This window comes from Prionailurus bengalensis, chromosome A2 (assembly GCF_016509475.1).
Source record: "Prionailurus bengalensis isolate Pbe53 chromosome A2, Fcat_Pben_1.1_paternal_pri, whole genome shotgun sequence".
Lineage (NCBI taxonomy): Eukaryota > Metazoa > Chordata > Mammalia > Carnivora > Felidae > Prionailurus > Prionailurus bengalensis.
In genome coordinates this window covers 75,530,099-75,552,823 of record NC_057348.1, presented here as the reverse complement: position 1 = coordinate 75,552,823, position 22,725 = coordinate 75,530,099, and the positions used below count along the sequence as shown (strand labels likewise).

General features: G+C 42.3%; 2 protein-coding genes and 1 long non-coding RNA gene across 6 annotated transcripts in view; 2 read left to right on the top strand and 1 right to left on the bottom strand.

Moving 5' to 3' along the window:
• Window positions 1-445: 445 nt before the first annotated feature.
• LOC122487732 lies at window positions 446-16,721 on the bottom strand. 2 transcript variants are annotated; one of them, XR_006298453.1, is made up of 5 exons: window positions 16,611-16,721; window positions 12,900-13,037; window positions 1,725-1,965; window positions 1,300-1,529; window positions 446-933 (listed from the first exon to the last, which is right to left on the bottom strand). It is a non-coding gene; the product is annotated as an uncharacterized LOC122487732 (long non-coding RNA). The 2 variants fall into 2 exon arrangements; XR_006298452.1 differs by lacking the exons at window positions 446-933; window positions 1,300-1,529; window positions 1,725-1,965 and having other exon boundaries at window positions 11,779-13,037.
• LOC122487731 (probable G-protein coupled receptor 141) lies at window positions 859-4,342 on the top strand. Its single transcript, XM_043588553.1, has 2 exons — window positions 859-969; window positions 3,288-4,342. The coding sequence occupies exon 2, from the start codon at window positions 3,323-3,325 to the stop codon at window positions 4,208-4,210; it is 888 nt and encodes a 295-aa protein (XP_043444488.1). The 5' UTR covers window positions 859-969; window positions 3,288-3,322; the 3' UTR covers window positions 4,211-4,342.
• Window positions 16,722-16,736: 15 nt separating the features above from the next.
• NME8 (NME/NM23 family member 8) overlaps window positions 16,737-22,725 on the top strand; it is a 54,961-nt gene continuing 48,972 nt past the window's right edge. For all 3 annotated transcript variants that reach the window (XM_043588552.1, XM_043588550.1, XM_043588551.1), the window contains exons 1-4: window positions 16,737-16,858; window positions 17,573-17,612; window positions 17,692-17,749; window positions 17,950-18,056. In XM_043588552.1, the coding sequence (XP_043444487.1) occupies window positions 17,580-17,612; window positions 17,692-17,749; window positions 17,950-18,056 (198 nt within the window). In that variant the 5' untranslated portion in view covers window positions 16,737-16,858; window positions 17,573-17,579. The remainder of the gene's footprint in view (window positions 16,859-17,572; window positions 17,613-17,691; window positions 17,750-17,949; window positions 18,057-22,725) is intronic.

Below are 22,725 nucleotides of genomic sequence, written 5' to 3'. Positions count from 1 at the left end.
GATTCTGCTGTCTTATATCTCTGTGGCCACAAACATTGCTGGATGATCATTAGCAAACGGAGCAGGTGGGGGATGACATTCGTTTTTCCAAAGTAAATGAGAATTTTATCCGTTACCGAACATGCCATATGGGTGATATTATGTATCCTTCTGAATTCCTGTAGCCGAACAGTAATATGACTTGGGGTTGGGTTTGCCTACTGCTAGAAGACATGTTGGTCTTTGCCTCTTTACCTGTCCTAAATCCAATGCTTCCTTAAAATTATTCTTTGAGGACTTAACACTGCTTGAGATGCCTATGAAGTTAGGAAGTGAGGTTGAGGTAAGAAAAGGAAAGACTTTTGAGAAAAACAAAATGAGCCCTCTTGTAGCAGTTAGAGCGCCAGAGGTCTGAGCTTCGAAAGAACCATATGTCCAAATGCAGTTAATGAGAGAAGGGAGTCTCTGAAAATTGAAACACAGAGCTGTATTTTGAGCATATGGTTGAGAACATGAAAGTCTCAGAGAAAGTAGTCCATGAGGTCACAGTGTAAAACATATCAGAATGATAACAAGGAACATTTGAAAAAAGAAAACTCTTTAAGTTTTTCAGGTTACTAAGAAAAATTTCCGCAAATACATCACTAATAGTAAAAATGAAAGTCTTCACTTATAGGAATCCTTTTTTTTTTTTTTTTTTTTTTTTTTTTTTTTTTTTTAATCTGTTTAACCACGAGCTGGAGAGACAAACATCCGTTTGTGGCCCAGGCAGTTTATCTGGGCCCTCCATCTTGACTGTTCCAGACTTCAGAGGCCGTCAGTCTAAAGCGCGTTCATCATCCACCATCCATCCCAAGATTCCTCTCGACTGTGCCATTACTGGAGTCTTGATTCAAGCAAACGGTTCTTACTGTAGATGTAGGTCACCAACACATGACCAGGGTGGCCTGAGTCCTCCACCAGAAACCAATCATAAGAGGAAAAGAACAAGTAAGTAGTCTGGGTACTCATTTGTTTCTGCATAGAAAACAAACAAAGAAATAACTAGAAATTATAAGCTGTTAAAGGATCATGTTGGGGGTGGGCAGTGCCATAAAGTCCTGGGGCGGTGGGCGGGGGAGGGGGGAAGGAAAGCAGTGGAACATAATCCCCATGCATTTTTTGTGGGTCAGTTCTGAGAAGTAACTGCAAATGAATGGGTTCTTGTGTTTATGGAGTATCTTTGTGTACGTTATGGAGGGAAAAGTGACATTGGCACTTTGATGACAAATTCTATGTCAGGGAATCCGTTGGGTTCTTTATAGACACACTCTAACTTACTTCTTACAGAATCGATCTTCTCCTTCCCATATTTACAGCTGAAGAGACAACCTTAGGGTTAAACGTTTGTCCCGTGATGAGGCAGCTAGTAAGTGGCAGTTCATGCTGTTTCCAAATGTCATACTGCCTTGAGAGCGGTGTCCACTTAGACTGTGGAACTGATAAATAACTTAGGTTTTTATCGCTTTAAATAATTTCAAACTTGCATTTTGTCTTCTTCGACTTGAGGACTGCCAAAATTTGAAAGGTAAATTAGTATCATATTTGTTCACAAATCATATAAAACTATTCTGTTTCACCCAAAAAACATATAAACATTGTGTATTTTAAATACATGCACTTTGTTAAAATGCGTATTTCAGCACATAAAACTTAGGTTATTATGCAAGTTCTAATTATGTTTTTGAGTTATAATAAAATCTTACTTGATCACATTAAATATGCCAGGTCCAATACAATGCTTCGGAAACAAAAAAATTTACTTATTCCCTACAAGGAGATTCCGGAGTAGCAGAAGAAAAATTCTAAGATATTTAGACATTCACTGTAGAATAACTTCTCACGCAGATACAAAGGCTCAAACACTGCTCTGGCCAGCTGGGCAGGAGACATATGAGGAAAAAGGACACAGATGCTTCTGGACAGGGAAGTCTGATCCGTTGATGCCTGGGATCCAATCAAAGGTTTAAAAATATTTATTTATTTTTATTAAAAATTTTTTTCAGCAGGAAGTTGGTGGGCCAAAAGGGATTTTTAAAAATTTTTTATTGAGATATTCATTAAATACTTACAGATGCCACAACAATTTTATGTCATACAACCGTATATCTGCCTAGGTGTAGGGTAAGGAGAAAGAGGCAAATGTCCTTTCGTTTCTGTCGTTTTGTGATGAGGATCATAACTTCTATATGGCTTTTTTGCTGTACTTATATTATAAAGCTGTCTCAAGCACACTGACTCATTTAATTTCCCAGTCATCTTCTAACGTAGGCTGTATGATTTTCCCATTTTACAGCCAGAGCTCCATGGAGCCGGGTGACTCATGCACACACCACAGCGACTCAGTGACAAGAGTTGGCACTTACCTGCAGGGTGGCAGATTGCTACGCTGTCCCTGCTTCTTACACATCCATCCCTGAAAAACTTAAATAAAAACTAAACAGAACTCGCCCACCAACCCCAACTTTACACGAGGAAAAGATTCAAGGTTGGCAAGAAGGAGAGAGCGCAGGAAATATGCACAGTCGATGCTGCTCCCTGCTCAAAAGCAATTTGTAGAAAATATTTTATAAATTATTTATTTGTTTTTTTAAAGATGGCTCTATGCCCAACATGGGCTCAAACTCGCGACCCTGAAGAAGAGACTCGCATGCTCTACTGACTGAGGCAGCCAGGCGCCCCTAACAGAAATATATTAAAATGTTGTCTAATGCCTCTTCTTACAATAATTGCACACAATTGATCTGATCTTCTCTATGTTATCTCAAACTGGATCCTGACGATACGGCCCTTGTAGATCTGATATGAGCATGTGCTGTGTATATACTGACTCTGCCTCTGTTTAAATTTTTGTTACCTTGTTCATCATGAATTTTTGTATTGATTTTGAGGGTTTTTTTAATTGCATTGAAATATTGTTTATTTTGATTACTGAGTTTTTGGCCCTTCCTTAAATTTTATGCCAGTGGCTAACATGTCTCATAGTAATCCCAGCCGTGGTATGTGAGCTTAGACATACCTGTGAATAGAACACCTGTGTGTACAGTTAGGAATTTTATATTCAAGCAAACTTATTTTTGTGATTTAGCTTCAGCGTGTCTCTTCAGTATGTCTGGGTAATTAAGTGGAGTCTTAAGTGACTCCACTTTGGGTAGACAGCTTGAGGGTTGTAAATAATCGGCTGGGATTGCAAAACTCAATACTATTAAAGTGCAGTTGCTGTGTAGTTTTACTATATCCATTATAATTTTGCAAAACTTTTGATTTAGGGGTTTATGGTCTTCAGAGCATTTTGTGGTGAGACATGGAGCCCATCAGCATGACCACCCTGCCAAATGCCTCAAACACAGACCAAGGCCACTGCAAGGGACAATGCAGGGCGATTCTGATAACACTCTATGGCGTGGTTTTGCTCGGAGGCACTACTGGAACAGTACTGATGTCACGTATGATGTGCAAAAGGAGAAGCCAATCAATGATTGCCATGATCGTTGTCAATATCATAGTGCTGCACTCAGTCCTCCTGGTCAGCCTTCCATTCCGCCTCAGCTATTATATCTTAGAGGTCTGGGAGTTTGGAACTTTTCTCTGCCGATTGGTCAGCAGCATATTATATGGTCATATGTACGTCACCTTTTTTTTCTACGTGGCCATTGTCATACTCCGATTGCTCATCTATTTTAAGAAGCTCCAAATGCAACAGTTGCAAAAGTGCCATGCGGTAGTTTTAAGCATTGTTATTTGGACCATGAGCGGCCTCATTTTTTTGCCAATATTATTTTTACAATATGGTATAAATCCAAGTTACTCAAAACAACGACGATGCTTTGAGTTCTACAAAGATATCAACCGCAGAGAATTCATTATCTTGAACTACTCTATGATTGTCATCATGATCACAACGGTTGGGGTCCTCTTCCTGATACAGATGGGCGTCATTCTCCAACAGACAAAAGCTCTCTGGCCTGACATGTGGGCCCATCAAGACTATAGAGCTCAAATCAAGAGCTTCTTCTTCCTCCTAGTAATAGTGGTCTGTTTTATACCCCATCATGTATTCCGGGTACACTTCATTCAAAATTACTCAGAGATAGACAATTCTGAGTTAGTTCTTTATAATGAAATTTTTGTTGCTTTAACTACTGTCTGTTGCCTGGATATGGTGTGCTTCATAGGTGGAGTTATCCATTAAACACTCCTCGTCGCTTGCTTTGTAATCAGCTTTTTACCATTGTGACAAAATAGATTCAAATGAATGACTGCTACCATGATTCCAAATGTTTCAATGCTCTGCTCTTAATTATCACCAAAATTGTTTTTCCATGAAAAGGTAGAAGATTGACAGTGTCCCCTGTTCTGAGAGAACGGTGATCTGTTCTCCATTAACTATAGAATATATTCAATTTCCATAGCTCTACACACGTTGACCCCCAAAATCCTTTCAACACTCAACTCCTACCCCTTTTTCAGGAGATACTTCTGCTAAGCACAACTATTGCCTTTCTCTATGCAGTAATCCAGGCTGTTCTCTTTGCATTTGCTCTTGCTAGGCTTTGATCTTAGAATGTTATTTCCTTCCGTCTCCAAACTATCTATTCAAGGTCCAGAGAACCTGAAGATATGGACTGTAGGAGACTTAACTTATTCAACCGATGCTCAACCTGAGATACATGCCTCTTGAAAATGACTGATAGTAAAGCTATGGCTGCTGGCCATGGTATTTAGAGGAAAGAACAAGCTTAGATAGTCAAATGACTTAGAGGAAGTCCTTTCAGGATTGATTGAGCATTAATATGGTTTGATTCTGACTAAGACTTAGTAGGGACTCAGGAAACAGAATGCCTCCCAGATCCGTTCCAGACATGGATCTGTTAAAGCAGAAAAAGAAATTGGAAAAGGTGGAAAGCATCTGGACTTAGTCTAAGCATGCTGGCAGACTATATTACAGCCCAAACCTTTGAGAATGTGAGACTATTCTTAACCTTGTTCAAGGCATCCTTTATGACCAAGTAGTGTTATATAATGAAAATCAATTCTGGTATCAGTTAAAATCAATAAAAATAACCAAGACAACCAACTTGGATTGAGATAAGTAGAATCCAAGTGGGCCGTCTTTGTTATTTTTATTGCATTAACTGATACTTACCTGATATAGGAATTGACATGCTCTGGGGTGGCTGGGTGGCTCAGTAGGTTGAGTGTCCAACTTCAGCTCAGGTCATGAGCTCATGGTTCGTGAGTTCGAGCCCTGTGTTGAGCTCTGTGCTGACAGCTCAGAGCCTGGAGCCTGCTTCGGATTCTATATCTCCCTCCCTCTCCGTCCCTCCCTGGCTCATGCTCTGACTCTCTCCCTCTCTCTCTTAAAAATAAATAAATGTTAAAAATTTTTTTTAAAGAAATTGACATGCCCTTGTGATTTGCTTATAACAATGCTACCTTTGATATTAAATTTACTGACTTAAATAACCAAACCCTTACGGTTGACAAGGCAGCATAGTTTACACAAAACAGTTTTGGAATAATCTGGGCATGTGGGTTCAAAACTTTTTAGTAACTATGGAATCATGGATGAGGTATTTATAATCTCTGATCCCCACTGTCCTATGCTATAGGGTTTCGGTAAAGCTGAAACAAGATAGCAACAGGTGTTAAACAATGGCATAGTGCCTGACATCCCATACTCAGGATAATATTACTTACTCTCCTAATCCAGGGGCAACTTTGTGCAAATAACTTAAAAATAGACCTAAAATGTTGATTCATATAAAAATAAATTTTAGAGGCTTAGATGCTATTGGTCAATGTTAATCTCATACTTTGTGTCATTATTAAGTCAGTAACTAAATGGATGCTTATTCCTCTTTTTGCCTGTAATAACTTGTCATTATTATTCTATAACTATTAATAATACTTTAAAATACTATAGGAGAACCATTTTATAATCCTGCTGTCACAGAACAAGATAAATAGCGGTGCACTTATATGCAATCAGCGAAGGAAACAATCAGCAAAACTAAAAGGCACCTGACAGAATGGGAGAAATATTTGCAAATGACATATCAGATAAAGGGTTAGTATCCAAAACGTATAAAGAACTTATCAAACTCAACACCCCCCAAAAAATAATCCAGTGAAGAAATTGCAAAAGATATGAATAGACACTCCTCCAAAGAAGACACCCAGATGGCTAACAGACACATGAAAAGATGCTTAACATCACTCATCATCAGGGAAATACAAATCCAAACCACACTCAGATACCACCTCACACTGGTCAGAATGGCTAAAATTAACTCAGGCAACTACGGATGTTGTTGTGGATGCAGAGAAAGAGGAACACTTTTACACTGCTGGTGGGAATGCAAAGTGGTGCAGCCACTCTGGAAAACAGTATGAAGGGTCCTCAAAAAGTTAAAAATAGACCCAGAAAATGCTGATTCGAAGAAGCACATGCACCCCAATGTTTTTGGCAACACTATCAACTATAGCCAAAGTATGGAAAGAGCACAAATGTCCATCATCTGATGAATGGATAAAGATGTGGTATATACATACAATGGAATATTACTTGGCCATCAAAAGGAATGAAATCTTGCCATTTGCAATCATGTGGATGAAACTAGACTGTATTAGGCTAAGCGAAATAAGTCAGTCAGAGAAAGACAAATATTATATAATTTCACTCCTATGTGGAATGTAAGAAACACAACAGATGAACATAGGGGAAGGGAATAAAAAATAAGATAAAAACAGAGAGTGAGACAAACCGTAAGAGACTCTTGAATACAGAGAACAAACTGAGGGTTGCTGTCGAGGTGTTGGGTGGGGGGTGGGCTAAATGGGCAAGGGGCATGAAGGAGGGCACTTTTCCAGATGAGCACTGGGTGTTATATGTCAGTGATGAATCACTAAATTCTATTCCTGAAATTATTATTACACTATATGTTAACTAACTTGGATTTAAATAAAAAAATATCACTTTTGGGGGCACCTGAATGACTCAGTCAGTTGTGCCTCCAACTCTTGATTTCAGCTCACATCATGATCTCAGAGTTGTGAGATGAAGCCCCATGTTGGACTCTGCACTGAGCATGGAGCCTGTTTAAGGTTCTCTCTCTCTCTCCCTCTGCCTCTCTCTCCCCCCTCATGCACTCTCTCTCTCTCTAAAATAAAATTTAAAAATATAGTCACTTTTTAAGGGGATATGGTAATGTCCTAAGTAACTTCAAGATTGATTGTGATTGATTGTGTAACTTTAGGATACAGTCAGTACTCAACTTACCACTCTGTTGGGTTCTACGAATTCCTTTTAATACCACGGACAGCAGAGCTAAGACGGCCTCTAATGGTCCCTGCCTAATATTACTGCCCCTGTGTCATCTCCCCTGTTATGGACTATTGACTTCTTAGGAAGTAAAGAGGGCAGAGAAATGAGATATCGCTTCCAATGTTAGTGTATAAAAAGACTATGGTTTCCATCCTGGGCACTCTTTGTCTTTCTTGCTGTCTCTTGGATTCCTTCACCCTGGAGGAAACCACCTGCCATGTCATGGAAGCACGTGTGGCAAAGAATCAAGACTTTCTCACAGCCACATGAGTGAGCTTGGAAGTGGATCTTCTGAGACCTGCCGGTAGACCTGGCATGAGCTCAGACGCAGATCCTCTCCTACTTGAGTCTTGAGGTGATGCCAGCCCTGGCTGGTGTTGAGTGGAGTCTCATGAGAGATCCCGAGCCGGAACTACTCGGTTTATCTGTTCCTGGATTCCTGACATAAAACTATGAGATGATAAATGTGTGTTGTCTGAATCTAGTAAGTTTCAGAATAATGTATTATGCAGCCAAAGGTAGCAAATGCAGTAAGTGAGTTATTTACATCTGTGCAATGTTGCCACTTAAGGCACTCGTGTCTGACATTTACAATCCACTAGTTAGTTCCTGCCTGCTCCAGTCGTGCATGGTGACAAGCACATCCTCACCTGTTCTCTGAGTCAATAAGAACTGTGTCTGGTATTGTATAAGCTTTATTTCTGTCCCTGAAGAGTAGGAAAATAATGATACTCTATGGAAATGCATTGGGGTGGTTTAGGGTGAAGATTGCAAAGGGGACAGAGTGGGCAGGGATTGTTTGTTGGTCATATTGACGTATGGATTCCTAGTGTTCCAGATGTGATTCCCAGATCATCACTAGCAGCAGCAGCATCTGGGACCTTATTAATAATGCAAACTCTTGGGGCACCTGCATGGCTCAGGCTCAGTTGGTTGAGTGTCCAACTTCAGCTCAGGTCATGATCTCATGGTTCGTGAGTTCAAGCCCCTCATGGGCTCTCGGCTGTCAGCGTGGAGTCTGATTGGGATCCCCTGTCCCTCTCTCTCTGTCCCTCCCCCACTCACGTCTTCTCTCTCAAAAATGAATAAAAACATTAAAAAAATGCAACTTCTTGAGCTCTACCTGAGACCTACCGATTCAGAAATTCTAGATGTGGGACCCAATGATAATGTGTTGTAACACCTCTCTAGGTGATTCTGAGGTGAGCTAAAGTATAAGAATCACCGCCCTTCAACCAACGGAATGGGAAAAGATATTGGCAAATGACATATCAGACAAAGGGCTAGTATCCAAAATCTATAAAGAGCTCACCAAACTCCACACCTGAAAAACAAATAACCCAGTGAAGAAATGGGCAGAAAACATGAATAGACACTTCTCTAAAGAAGACATCCGGATGGCCAACAGGCACGTGAAAAGATGCTCAACATCACTCCTCATCAGGGAAATACAAATCAAAACCACACTCAGATATCACCTCACGCCAGTCAGAGTGGCCAAAATGAACAAATCGGGAGACTATAGATGCTGGAGAGGATGTGGAGAAACGGGAACCCTCTTGCACTGTTGGTGGGAATGCAAACTGATGCAGCCACTCTGGAAGACAGTGTGGAGGTTCCTCAAAAAATGAAAAATAGACCTACCCTATGACCCAGCAGTAGCCCTGCTAGGAATTTACCCAAGGGATACAGGAGTACTGATGCATAGGGGCACTTGTACCCCAATGTTTATAGCAGCACTCTCAACAATAGCCAAATTATGGAAAGAGCCTAAATGTCCATCAACTGATGAATGGATAAAGAAATTGTGGTTTATATACACAATGGAGTACTACGTGGCAATGAGAAAGAATGAAATATGGCCCTTTGTAGCAACATGGATGGAACTGGAGAGTGTGATGCTAAGTGAAATAAGCCATACAGAGAAAGACAGATACCATATGGTTTCACTCTTATGTGGATCCTGAGAAACTTAACAGAAACCCATGGGGGAGGGGAAGAAAAAAAAAAAGGAGGTTAGAGTGGGAGAGAGCCAAAGCATAAGAGACTGTTAAAAACTGAGAACAAACTGAGGGTTGATGGGGGGTGGGAGGGAGGGGAGGGTAGGTGATGGGTATTGAAGAGGGCACCTTTCGGGATGAGCACTGGGTGTTGTATGGAAACCAATTTGACAATAAACTTCATATATTGAAAAAAAAAAAAAAGAATCACCGCCCTAGATTAACTTGCTAGATTAAAAATGGACACAAGTTCTTGACATGGCTTCCATCATGAGGTGGAATCTCTGTCCCTCACCCTTCCCTGTGAGTGGAATTTGTGACTGTGTCAACAAACAGAACACAGGAGAAATGACACTGCCAGTTTCCAGAAGGAAGCCTAAAGAGGTCAGAAGCCTCCATTCCCTGCCACGTGGAACACTAGCTCTTGAAGCCTGAACAGTCCCAGAAGAAGTTCGACTTCTCTGGGAACACCTGGAGATGTTTGCAACTACATGGAGATGAAGGGGAGAGGAGCCCAGAGGAGCCCAGCCTTCCAGCCAAAGCACAGATGTGCAAATGAAGCTGCTTGGGCCCTCCAGACCACCCAGCTGCCTTGTGGATACCACCAAGTGACCCCAGTCCACATCACCTGGTGCAGAGAAGTTGCCCACCCAACCCTGCGCCTGACTTCCTGACCCATGCAATGGAGAGATATAATGAAATGATTGCGTTAAGCTACTAGATTTGGGGCGCAACTCGTTATGCAGCTTGGGACAATAGATGACTCACCACAAATGAAATTCTAGATCAGTGCTGCCCAGTGGAAATGTGATGCGTGTCACCAAGGTGAGCCACATATGTAATTTAAAGTTTTCTAGTTGCCATATTAAAACAGGAAAAAGAAAAAGGTGAAGTTGAATTTAAGAATAGGCTTTAACCCATTCTATCCCAAATTTTATCATTTAAAGAGGTAATCAATATAAAAATTATTAATGAGATTTTTCACATTTTTTTATTTATAGGAAGCCCTTCAAAATCTGGTTTGTATTTAGCACTTGCCTCACATCCTGATTCTGAGTAGTTGCACCTCAGCAGCCATACATGGCTCATAGTTAATATATTAGCCCAGATCTGGATCATCCAGAGATCATCTAGAGATGTACCTGAGGTCTCTTTTCTTACAGGACATTGGCCTTGTATCTCTCTGAAATTCGTTTTCCTCCGATGCAAAATGGGAATAAGAGATCCTATTTCAGAGAGCTGATATACAAATTAAGTGGCATTTCATAAGGTGCAAATAGCAATGCCCTGCAAGTGCAAATTTTCAATACTGGAGTATTGAACATCTTTGTAGATATCGGGAAGAGAAGGACAAATGATAGACAACCATGGAATCAGATGCCCTACAATGTTTGTGGGATGGTGTAGTGTGGGCATTCCCAACAGAGTCCCATTTTCCCCGGTTGTCCCAGGACCATCCCTGATCTCAGCCGTCAGAGGCCTCTGTGTCACAGATAAACATTTGGTAGGGCTCCTGGGTGGCTCAGTTGGTTAAGCGTCTGACTTCGGTTCAGGTCATGACCTCCAGTTTGTGAGTTCGAGCCCCGTGTCAGGCTCTGTGCTGACGGCTCAGAGCCTGGAGCCTGCTTGGGGCTCTGTGTCTCCCTCTCTCTCTGCCCCTCCCCCACTCACACTCTGTCTCTCTCTCTCTCTCTCTAAAAAATAAATAAACATTAAAAAAATTTACAAGTAAGCATTTGGGTGCTCCAAAAGTGATCCTTCCTTGGGGTAAGTGCTCAGATCCCATCTCCTTGAGGAATCCTCCTTTGAATCTCCTTTGCCCCAATCTCTGTCAGTTCCACACCAGGTGTTCTTTCTCGCGTAAGTGTGTAGCTGGTCTCCATGGATCTACATAAGTGACACTTAAACTAAGACAAATTAAAAAAAAAACAAAACCAAAAACCCAAATCCTTTAAGCATGCGTGTGATGGTTAATTCTGTACGTCAACTTCACTGACCACGGGGTGCTCAGATACAATATTATTTCCTGGGGGTGTTTGTGAGGGTATTTCTAGACAAGACTAGCATCTGAGTCAGTGGACTGGGTACATTGCTCTCTTCAAGGTGGGTGGGCGCCATCCAATCTGTTGAAAGCCTGAACAGAGCAAAAGGTAGAGGAGAGAGGAGTATATTCCCTTTCTTTCCTGCCTCGCTGCTTAATCCGGCACATCTCATCTCATTTTCTCCTGCCCTCAAACTGGGCAGGATGAAAAACGGGATGCAGACTGAATTAACCACTGGTTTTCCTGGGTCTCCCGCTTGCAGAGGGCTGATAGCGGGGCTCCTCAGCCTCCATAATTCCTCATAATCAATCTCTATCTCTCCATATATATACTATTGGCTCTGTTTCTGTGGAGAACCCTAATACAATGTATGACCCAAGACACAGAAAAATACTACGTATGTTTTTATTAAGCGACTTATGATTGCTCCAGTCCCCCGAGCTGAGGGCCAGGAAGCCTTCCTCTTGTGAGTCCAGACACGGGACCATCAGCTGCAGCCACCACACGCTCCTGGTTGGCAAAATCTTCTTCCCACAGAGTGGCACAAGATCTCTAATGTCCGTGCCCCAGATTCTCTGATGCCTCCAGCATTTATGGTCCTTGAAACGCAAGAGCTCTGCTGGACTCCAAGGCTGGACGGAACGAATGGTCTTCTCTCCAAATCCAGCTACGCTTCCTTGGCTGACCCACAAAGCAGTTCTGCCTAGGCCCAGAGTCTCACAAACTGTCTTTCATATTTCTGTGAGCTCAGGCTAACATGTCTGGAATCTCTTAAGTCTCTGGACAGACATTCCTATATGTTTCTGCCGCTTCTCTAACCCTATATGTTGTTTTATCTGCAGTTCTTCTCTTCCTTGCCCTTCTCTGAGCACTGGGAGGCTGGCCCTGATCAGAGTGGGCTCCTGGTTGGATTTGACCACTAGGAGTTACCAGTAGGAGAGTCCATCCAGAGGGAGGAGTGAGGATGAGGCATTTATCTTCTACCCCTTCCTTACTTTGTCTTCACAATTCCAGTATGGCCTGCAGACCTTCTAGGCTACAGCTCCTGCTGAGTGGCCCCACTGTCCCCAGGTTCCATTAAGGTCCTTTCTTCCCTTTGTTCCTTCATGCCTGGATGTGGTGTTGCTAGTCTGCTTTCATCAGTATCCATTATTGGCTTCTTCATTTCTGCTCACATCTCTGGAAGGAGTACGTTTATTCATGCCTCTCCAGTTTGTCCATGTGAGGTGCATCCTGTTTCCTGCAACAAAGGTGGTTAGTATCTCATGAGAACTCAAATCCATTCCTTAGGGCAGAGTGGAAATGGAAGCTCCCATTCTCTCCATTGTCTTGGGTTACCCCAACTCAAATGTCCTCTTGCTCTTCTCACGAAAGAAAAGATTTCATGAATATCAACAGGGTCAAACAAATAATGAGGTGGGGAGCAGAGGCAGAGATGTTGACAGTAATATCATCGGGGTGCTAGATCAAAAGGTAAACATGGCCACATACGCATCCATAAGGAGGACTCACCACCTTCCCCATTTCCCTGTGAGCAAGGCCAGAGGTTCAGCTTCAGCCAGGACAACGTCACACCAGAGCACTGAAGAATCCAGCAAGGGGTTCCGATGTAACTCCATCACCCTCTGTGAAAAATCCTTCCAACTCATTCTAGATTTGGGGGAGAATTAAAAAAAAATTCACTAATTATTACATGTGCGCATGTATCTTGAAATTGGACTTCAAGTTTCTATTTCCACATGATTTTTCCTTTGGGCCATTTAGGGTAGAAATGTCAAGTAGATTACAGGAGAAAGCATGGCACCCCCTTAAGAAGAAATGATGCAGGAGCTAAGTACATCATTATCACAAGGTCAATATACACCTGTAGTAGGGGGAGGATTTTTTTTTTTAACTTTGATGCATTTTCTTTAGAGCAGTAGTCTCCATTCAATTTAACAGTGATAGAAATCTTTGTGGAAAGGTACTTTGGCAGGTTTTAGATAGATTGATGTATAAGGTGTCCACACAGGAGTGCTAATTGAAATATTTTAGCTTTATATCTCTGCCTGACAATAGATAACAATTATTGAATGTATACCATAAGCTGAAGACTGTTCTGAGCCATATGTATAATTTAAATCATTGAATCCTCACAAAAGTGATTAAATAGGTTCTATTATTATCTCCAGTAACAACACCAGACTACAGAGAGGTTAAGAAACCTGACCAAGGTCACAAAGACCCCCCACTACCCAATACTGCCTCATGGGAATTTCACACACACAAAAATGTATGAGGGGGCAGTTAGAAAAAGCCCTAAGGTAGGAAGCATTATATATTCATAAATTACTGATCATGCAGAGCAAGCTTCATCCTACTATTACTCAAGGACTTTTGCCCTATTGTTCCCTTGGGATTCACTAATTACATGGATCATAATAACCCTGATTTAACTGTCAATAATGGTTGGACTCATTAGTCTTCTCCTTCCACTTTGTCATCCTAAAATCCCTGAACTTGTGATCTTCCCTCCCGTTCTGATAGCTCTTTTTACATCTCTCATTATTCACTCATTGAAATTGGAAACTTTATAGAGTTTTCTGTGGTTTCTTCTCCTTGCTCATCCCTGCAAAGTGCTACTTCCCAGATCCTGTTGATACTAACACCAAATGTCTCCTAAGTCTTTTTTGCCCCTTAACTGTGATCTCTGCCTTCACTTTGGCCCTTAGCCCAGCCCTCCTGGATTGCTGCAATGGACTTCGATCTTATTATCTCTGGTTTCACTTCCCCAACTACATTTATTCCAATTGTCACACCGATGTCACATTAGTTTTATTATTATTACTTAAGAATTGCAACCTTTTTATGTCATTCATCTGTTGTAAATCTTCCCATTTTATTTTTTATTTCTTTTTATTATTAAAAATTTTTAATGTTTATTTTCAAGAGACAGAGAGATAGAGAGACAGAGTGTGGGTGCGGAAGGGGTAGAGAGAGAGGAAGACACAGAATCCGAAGCAGGCTCTGGGCTCTGAGCTGTCAGCATGGAGCCTGACGTGGGGCTCGAACCCATAACCGTGAGATCATGACCTGAGCCGAAGTCAGTCGCTTAACCGACTGAGCCACCCAGTCAGTTATTACAAATTTTTGTGTTTATTTTTGAGAGAGAGAGAGAGAGGGAGAGAGAGAAAGGGGGAGGGGATGAGCAGAGAGAGAGGGAGACACAGAATCCAAAGCAGGCTCCAGGCTCTGAGCTGTCAGCACAGAGCCTGACAGGGGGCTCAAACTCACGAACTGTGAGATCACGACCTGAGCCGAAGTCAGACGCTCAACTGACTGAACCACCCAGGTGCCCCCAAACCTTCCCATTTTAAACTTTGAGAAGTTTTCCTATAAAGCCTACATGCATTAGCATGCTGTAGGATCTTCTGTACTGTTCCAGAATCATCACAATCCCTTATAAGTAACATTGTCAGAGTGCATTTGTCCTTGAAGTCCATTCTGGAAAGACCCAAGGCAAAAGCTCACCAAGTTTATGTTTCAAAGCTTCAACATTTAAGCTTCTTGCAGTTAATGGGAGTGATGTTTCAAAACCTGATTTCACCTTTTGCCTTGCATGTCTTGATCGTTGGTAAATGTTTGTGCTTATTTCAGAATAGACCGGAACTTCTTGATGTATCAATGATGTTTTCCCTTAAGTAGCAAAAGTATGTGAAGAGTTTGCTTGAAATTAGTGCATGAATATTTGTGGCACCTGCTAATATCTTTATGTAGGTGCTGGCTCAATGATGTATTTTGGGGTAAGCAAAACATTTTATTAACAAAAGATTTCCAGCCAATGTGGGCATACTTGGGATGCAGGAAATAACTAAAAGGTGAAGGGATACCATGGACCTTTGTAGACAGGATCCTCATTCCCGGAGTGAACCAAATAGATGAGGATTACTTATAGAATGGTTTCTTAATAGGATGTTCCCCTATTAAGGATACATATGAAGTATATATAATATCCCTGCACATCACCATCTGGCATTTTAAAAGGACTGTCACATATTTCTAGTAACTACTATTTCACCAGATCAGGTTGTCAATAAATTGACCCTGAGTTGTTCTTTGGTCCAACCCACTATTTGGCATTAGAAAGAGATCCCTAAAGAGGAAAGTCTGTGACACCTCCTCTGTGACACCTGTGTTGTTGTCTGTCAACAGGAGCCCACAGGAAAACTTAGGTTCCCCAGAGGTTTACCAGATGGCTTTCTGGGCTGAAACCACAAAAACTTGTGAGATGGACTCCAGAAATCAGGTAACTAACAGCTTAACATCAAGAAAGAGCTAAGCATTTTGGAAAGACAAACAGTGAGTGTGGCAGGGCTGATGGGAGGTGTGTTCCCACAGGCTGCTCAGAACTGAGATGAACACTAGTAGGGAGTACTGGTAGTTATTTCTCCTGCAAACCACAGAAATAAAAAGGTCACAAGAAAGATGCCACCTCGGTAGAACAGAGCGACCCACGTGAAACTTGCTAAGAACAGGGAAGTTATGCACACAACCTATACTCCAGCCATAGATATTACTAGAGAATTCTTCCCCAGTAAAAAGTGGACACAAAAAATTCCCAGATCAAGCCAGCCACTCACCCTATTTTTCAAAATAGAGCCAATCTCACTCTGACGAATGGCGAAGAGAAAGAACTTCATTACCGGGGCAATGGGGGGAAAAAAGCAAGACCACCGGAGAGAGGGTGGCTAAGGATGGCTCAGAAACATTATCTCTGAAAAGTATTCATTGTAGGAAACTAATAAAACTTGAGGGAAGTTAGCATTTTTTTTTCGATTTGAAAGTAGTCGTTTATTAACTGACTAGATTTCAAAAGTAATCATGGTAGATACCCTAGTTCATCCTTCCAATAAGCCTATTGATCTGGTCGTGCCAGGGTGTATGGGAGCTCTGTCTAAAATTATTTCCAAATAATAGAAGAAGGAGAAGGCAAAGAAAGAAGAGGAGGAGAAGAGCCAGGATAGGTGCCGATGTTGGAGACAGGCTGAGGCTGGGCTTCAGAGAGCCTTCCACTCCAACCTGAGGAGCACACATTTTATGCTGTAAATCAGGCCCCGCGGTGGAAGGCGTCGAGCCCAGGAGAGCTGCGATCAAACCTGCAAGTGGCAAACGCACCCACAGCGGAGGGCGCTGCCCGGAGACTCAGCGGGCAGGCGCAGCAGCACCGGGCAGGGGGGGCCTCACCTCGGGAAGCACAGGAAACCGGCGGTTCCAGGGCGGGCGCGCTTCGCGGCCCTGGGCCTGCGCGCAGAGTCCAGGGAGCCTCGAGGCACCGCCCCCTTGGGGGAGGGCCAGTCTCGCGGCCCTGGAGGGGCGGTGCAGACGTTGGCCACGCCTCCTGCGGGGCGGTCCCGGGGACCGTGTCCGGCCTCTTCCGCAAGACCTGCGCGGGCTGAAAGCTCTTCGGAGTGGGGCACCTGTTCCGCGCCCAGGTACTCGGACCTGTCGGAGCTGTGCTCACAAAGGTCACGGGCCTCGTCCAGACGGCTGGTTGGGATCCCCAGGGACTGTTCCTTCCCCTTCGTATAAACGCGCGGTGTAGCTGAGAGGAGGCTCTGTTCTGTGTAAGGCTTGTTGGAGAATCCGGCACCGTTCGCTGGGATGTAGTTTCCATGCCCTGGGCCACTCCTTTGTTTTGTGCTGGGGTCTGCTGTCACCCACTGCGCGCCCGTGACACTACAGAATGGGGGGGGGGGGGGTGGCGTTTGGGCCTCACTGGTTTCACGCTGCGGAAAGCTTACGTTGTGCTCAAGAACACTAGTAGTCTCGTCCTGAAAATTAAACCTCCCTGGAGTGGGATCCACGAGTCCGGTCAAAGGCAATTAACTCGTGTGCAAATGGAAATGGGGAGAGGACACTTCATAACACTATAGGGAAACAGAGCCCTTTTAAGAAACTGTACCTCCTCGCCTTGCCTCAGGGTTATTGGGAGAGTAAGACAGTATGCCTGATGCAGCCAGTTGTCGAGGAATCTTTTAGTGGCATTGGCTCCTCTCTCCCCAGAAAAGAGGAGTGGTGTAATTCAATACTGCCGAAGGGAAATTTCTACGGTCCATTAAGATGCCTCTTTGAATGCATAGAGAATAACTTCATATAAATTTCCTCTTAAACATTTTCTGTTTTGCTTCCCTTTTTTCATGTGACAGTGGATAAATGGCAAGCAAAAAGCGAGAAATCCAGTTACAGGTGAGTATGACATTACCAACGGTCTTTACTTGGTGCGCTGGCACTTGGGGACCTCTTTACAGTGCCTTCCTTTTTGCAGACAGTCGTTAATAGTCAAAGCCTGTGGGATGAGATGTTGCAGAACAAAGGCGTAACAGGTACTGGGGCTCCCCTGTTGTCCAGCCATTTGGAGTTCTGCCCAGGGCACCTGTCACCACCCCCAACACGGAGTGTACCTCCCCACTAACAGTGTAAAAACCTGCTCATCTGTGCCCTTGCCCCTGCCCCAGCATTGGGATAAGCGGCTATTCTAGATTCTTCGACTCTGTTTTTTTTCATAAATGTTCTCGTCTTCCAGTGATAGATGTTTACCAAGCCTGGTGTGGACCTTGCAAAGCAATGCAACCTTTATTCAGAAAACTGAAAAACGAACTGAACGAAGATGAACTTCTGCATTTCGTTGTCGTAAGGATGTCATTTCCATTAAACCATTATTTTCTTGATACTTTCAAATATTTCAGTATTGTCCTTAAGGACTGTCTTAATTTAAACAACCTGTCAGCTTTTCAAAATGGACAATATTTACTTGGCAGTTTTACTATATATTTAGTTCTACCAGATCTGAAATGATCTGAACAATCATGATTTTTATCCCATTCCTCTAGTATTGAAATTGTTCACCATGGGTGTGAACATTGGAAAAGTATAAAAACGTCGGTCTGTCTATTGACCTGTTTCTTTTCACCCAACTGTATGGTGAGTGTATGTCTTTTATAATAAAAGCCGCAAATGCTGTTTAATGGGTAGCATTGGGAAGGTCTCCAGTCACTTAATTACCCAGTTACTAATTATCCCAATGGTAGTGATTTTCCCCTCACTTCCCACCCAGGTGTGACGAGGGATTAAAATATTACAGCTAAACTTATTGGGCTTCAATTTATCCACATTAAGTTAGCAACTGCTTAGAGCTTTGTTGTTTAATATGGTGGCCACTAGACACAAGTGGCTTTTGAGCCCTGCAATGTGGCTACTGTGACTAACGAACTGAATTTTTTTTATGTTTTATTTTTTATATTTGAGAGAGAGAGAGAGCAGGAACAGGGGAGGGTCAGAGAGATGGAGACAGAATCTGAAGCAGGCTCCAGGCTCTGAGCTGTCAGCACAGAGGCTGACGTGGGGCTCGAACTCACAAACCGTGAGATCATGACCTGAACTGAAGTCGGGTGCTTAATTTACTGAGCCACCCAGGCACCCCGAGGAACTGAGTTTTTAATTTTAATTAATGTAAATTAAAAAACTGGTAATTCAGAAATTATCAAACCTTTTAAGTTGTTTGGAACAACTTGGGTATGTGAATCTACTTTTTTTTACTATACTTTTTTTTTGTTTTTTTTTTTAGAGGGACAGAATGCACATGTGTGCACATACTCAAGTGAGGGGAAGGGGGGAGAGGGAGAATCTCAAGCAGGCTCCACGTTCAGTGAAGAGCCCAGTACAAGGCTCTGTCTCATGGCTGTGAGATCATGACCTGAGCCAAAATCAAGAATCTGATGCTTAACCAACTGAGCCACCCAGGCACCCCAGGATAATTGATTTTTTTAATTAAAAAAATTGTTTTAATGTTTATTTTTGAGAGAGAGACAGAGTGAAAGTGGGGGGAGCAGCAGAGAGAGAAGGGGAGACACAGATTCTGAAGCAGGCTCCACGCTCTGAGCTGTCAGCAGAGGGGCTTGAACTTCAAGCCCCAGAAGAGGGGCTTGAACTTACAAACCAAGAGACTATGACCTGAGCCAAAGTTGGATGCTCAACCGACTGAACCACCCAGGTGCCCCAAGAAAAATTGATTTTTAATTAAATTAAATTAAATTTAATTTAATAAAGTGTATAGTCAAGGGGTGCCACCTAGGTGCCCCAGTTGGTTAAGCATCTGACTCTTTTTTTTTTTCTTAAAGTTTATTATTGAGAGACAGAGAGACATAGAGCGTGAGCAGGGGAGGGGTAGAGAGAGGGGGAGACACAGAATCCAAAGTAGGCTCCAGGTTCTGAGCTGTCAGTACAGAGCCTGACGTGGGGCTCGGACTCACAAACTGTGAGATCATGACCTGAGCCGACGTCAGTCACCCAACCAACTGAGCCACCCAGGCACCCCTATATATAATTTTTAAATCTTTTTGTCCAGAGGTTGACTTTGTCTTCTGAAATAAGAGTGTTACAGTTTTTGAAAGGGCGGTGATCCATAATAGTCTGCTTCACTCTGAGCCCCCTGAGTGGATCTGGAATATGATTTGAGATTTGATCCTTGGCAGGGAGGAGAAATGGAGTTGACAGGACAGAGAATGGGGTCTAATGGGAATTGCCACATACAATAGACAAGGGCTTGGTAGAAGAAGTTAAAGGACAATATCAGAAGGCTCTAACAGCTGGCAAATGGGTCATGGAGAATCAAGGGTTGGAAAATTCTTGAGTCGTGGCAGTTGGCAGTAGAGAAGTTTGGAAGTGGTAGGAGTGCAAGCTCACGGGCTAGGAATCACGGGAAAATTTCAGTGTCTAAAAGGCAATTGGGGTCAGTGGGGAGACACCAACAACAAGGCAGGCCCCCTGCACACCTGTCAGGCTACCTGCAAGGGAACTTGGGCATAGGAAGGCAAGGCAAGAAGTCCTTAGACACAGAGAAGGTGTAACATGATGCTGTGTTCCCAGGTGGTTTAGAGGCGTTAAATTCCTCTTTGTTTGTAGAGTCTGGGTAGAAACCAACTTGGGCAATATGTGTGAACCCGGCATGGCTGTGGAGGCAGAGAGATGGGGGTGGAAGGAGAATTAGATCACATAGTTTGTTGGCTCCCATTTCAGCTCAGCTCAGAGCTGTGTGAGGATACAGGTCCTAACAGTGCTTCCTCCCAACCCCAGCGACTTTGACTGTGACCTCCCATTGTACCCCAGCCAGCCAGAATTCCTCAGCCTCCTCCACAAGGAATCTGTTCTATTACTGTAGCCATCCCACTGGGAAGGGCTAGTAAGTTCTTTCCAAAATATGTTCAGATTACCACTCATTACACTAGCATCTGTTGAATTTAACAACAAAAAATTTTGTGCGTCATCGCCGAATGGTTTTTCTTGTTATGTTTGAGCGCACTCAACAATAGGACATTCATATAAATTAATGTTGTTTTCTTGCTATGACCTCCCTGAAAGGATGACAAAAATTAATATAGTCTTGAAACCGCCATTGGGAGTGACCTATGAGGTTGATTACCTATTGAAGTCACCCTAAGCTAAATGGTCAGTACAGTTTTTTGTTTTTGTTGTTGTTTTTTGTTTTTTTGGTTTTTTTGTTATGTGTCCTTTTAAAAGACTTGAAGACTTGTATTAACATTGTACCTATCTATATATATAAAAATTCAGTAATACTCTTTATTTGAGTTTTTAATAATATTATTAAATCCTTTAATTGTTAATACTTTACTACAATATGAACATAGTAATAATGACACCTAGACTACATTTATTTATTTGTTTATTTATTGATTTAAGTAGGCTCCGTACCCAGGGTGGGGCTTGAACTCCCAACCCTGATATCAAGAGTCAGATGTTCTACCAAATGAGCCCCCCCAGGTGTCTTAAGCTACTTTTAAATATAATCTTTAACTTCTGTCCTTTAATATTATAGATTAGTAACTTTTACCTCCTTCCTTTTCTTTCTTCTAAACTGTGGAAGCTTTAAAAAAAGAAAAAGAAACGTAGACTCCAGCATGCTTTAAAAAAAAAAAAATATTACAACACAGTGCCTCTGGCTGACAGGGCTGAGACCCTCTCTTGGCTTCTTCCCAGTGGTTGAGGAACTTGCAGAAATCCCAGTTTGAAAACAATTGCCTTAGGTTGCAAAAACCATCTCTTAGGGTCTTAGAGAAGACCCTACCAAATGATCTGACAGCTGGCCAAGGGACGCTGTGTTAATATGGAGGAAAACAATAATATTTAATATACAGTTATTGATCACTTCACAACAGCTTGAAATTTGTTGTTTTCCCCCAAGTTTTTATTTAAATTCAAGTTAGCTAACGTACAGTGTAATATCAGTTTCAGGTGGAGGGTTTAGTGATTCGTCACTTACATACAACACAACAAGGGCCCTCCTTCATGCCCATCACCCATTTAGCCCATCCCGCTCCTTCCAACAACCCTCCGTTTATTCTCTATAGTTAAGAGTCTGTTTTCTGGTTTGCCTCTCCCTGTCTCTTTTTCCCCCTATGTTCATCTGTTTTGTTTCTTAAATTCCACGTATGAGTGAAATCGTATGGTATTTGTCTTTCTCTGACTTATTTCGCTTAGCCTAATATTCTCTGGCTCCACCCACATTGTTGCAAATGACGGGATTTCATTCTTTTTTATGGCTGAGAATATTCATCAGTCGATGGTTGATGGACACATTTGGGCTCTTTCCAGAATTTGGCTGTTGTTGGTAATGCTGCTATAAACATCAGGGTGCACATATCCCTCTGGATCAGTATTTTTGTATCTTTTGGATAAAGACCTACTAGTGCAATTACTGCATCATAGGGTAGTTCTATTTTTAGCTTTTTGAGGAAATTCCATACTGTTTTCTATAGTGGCTGCACCAGTTCACATTCCTACCAACAGTGTTGAAAGGGTTCCCCTTTCTCCACATCCTGTGTTGTTAATTTTAGCCATTCTGACAGGTGTGAGGTGTATCTCGTGGGTTTTGTTTTTTGTTTTTGTATTTCCCTGATGCTGAGTGATGTTGATCGTCTTTTCATTTGTGTTTTAGCCATCTGTATGTCTTCTTTGAAAAAATCTCTGTTCATGTCTTCTGCCAATTTCTTAGTTGGATTATTTGTTTTTTTGGGGGTTGAGTTTGATAAATTCTTTATAGATTTTGGGTACTAACCCTTTATCAGGTATGTCATTTGCAAATATCTTCTCCCATTCCATGGGTTGCCTTTTAGTTTTGTTGATTGTTTCCTTCACTCTGCAGAAGTTTTTTGTTTTGTTTGTTTGTTTGTTTTTAATCTCCATGAAGTCCCAATAGTTCATTTTTGGTTTTGTTTCCCTTGCTCCCAGAAACGTATCTAGTAAGAAGTTGCTATAGCTGATGTCAAAGAGGTTGCTGCCTGTG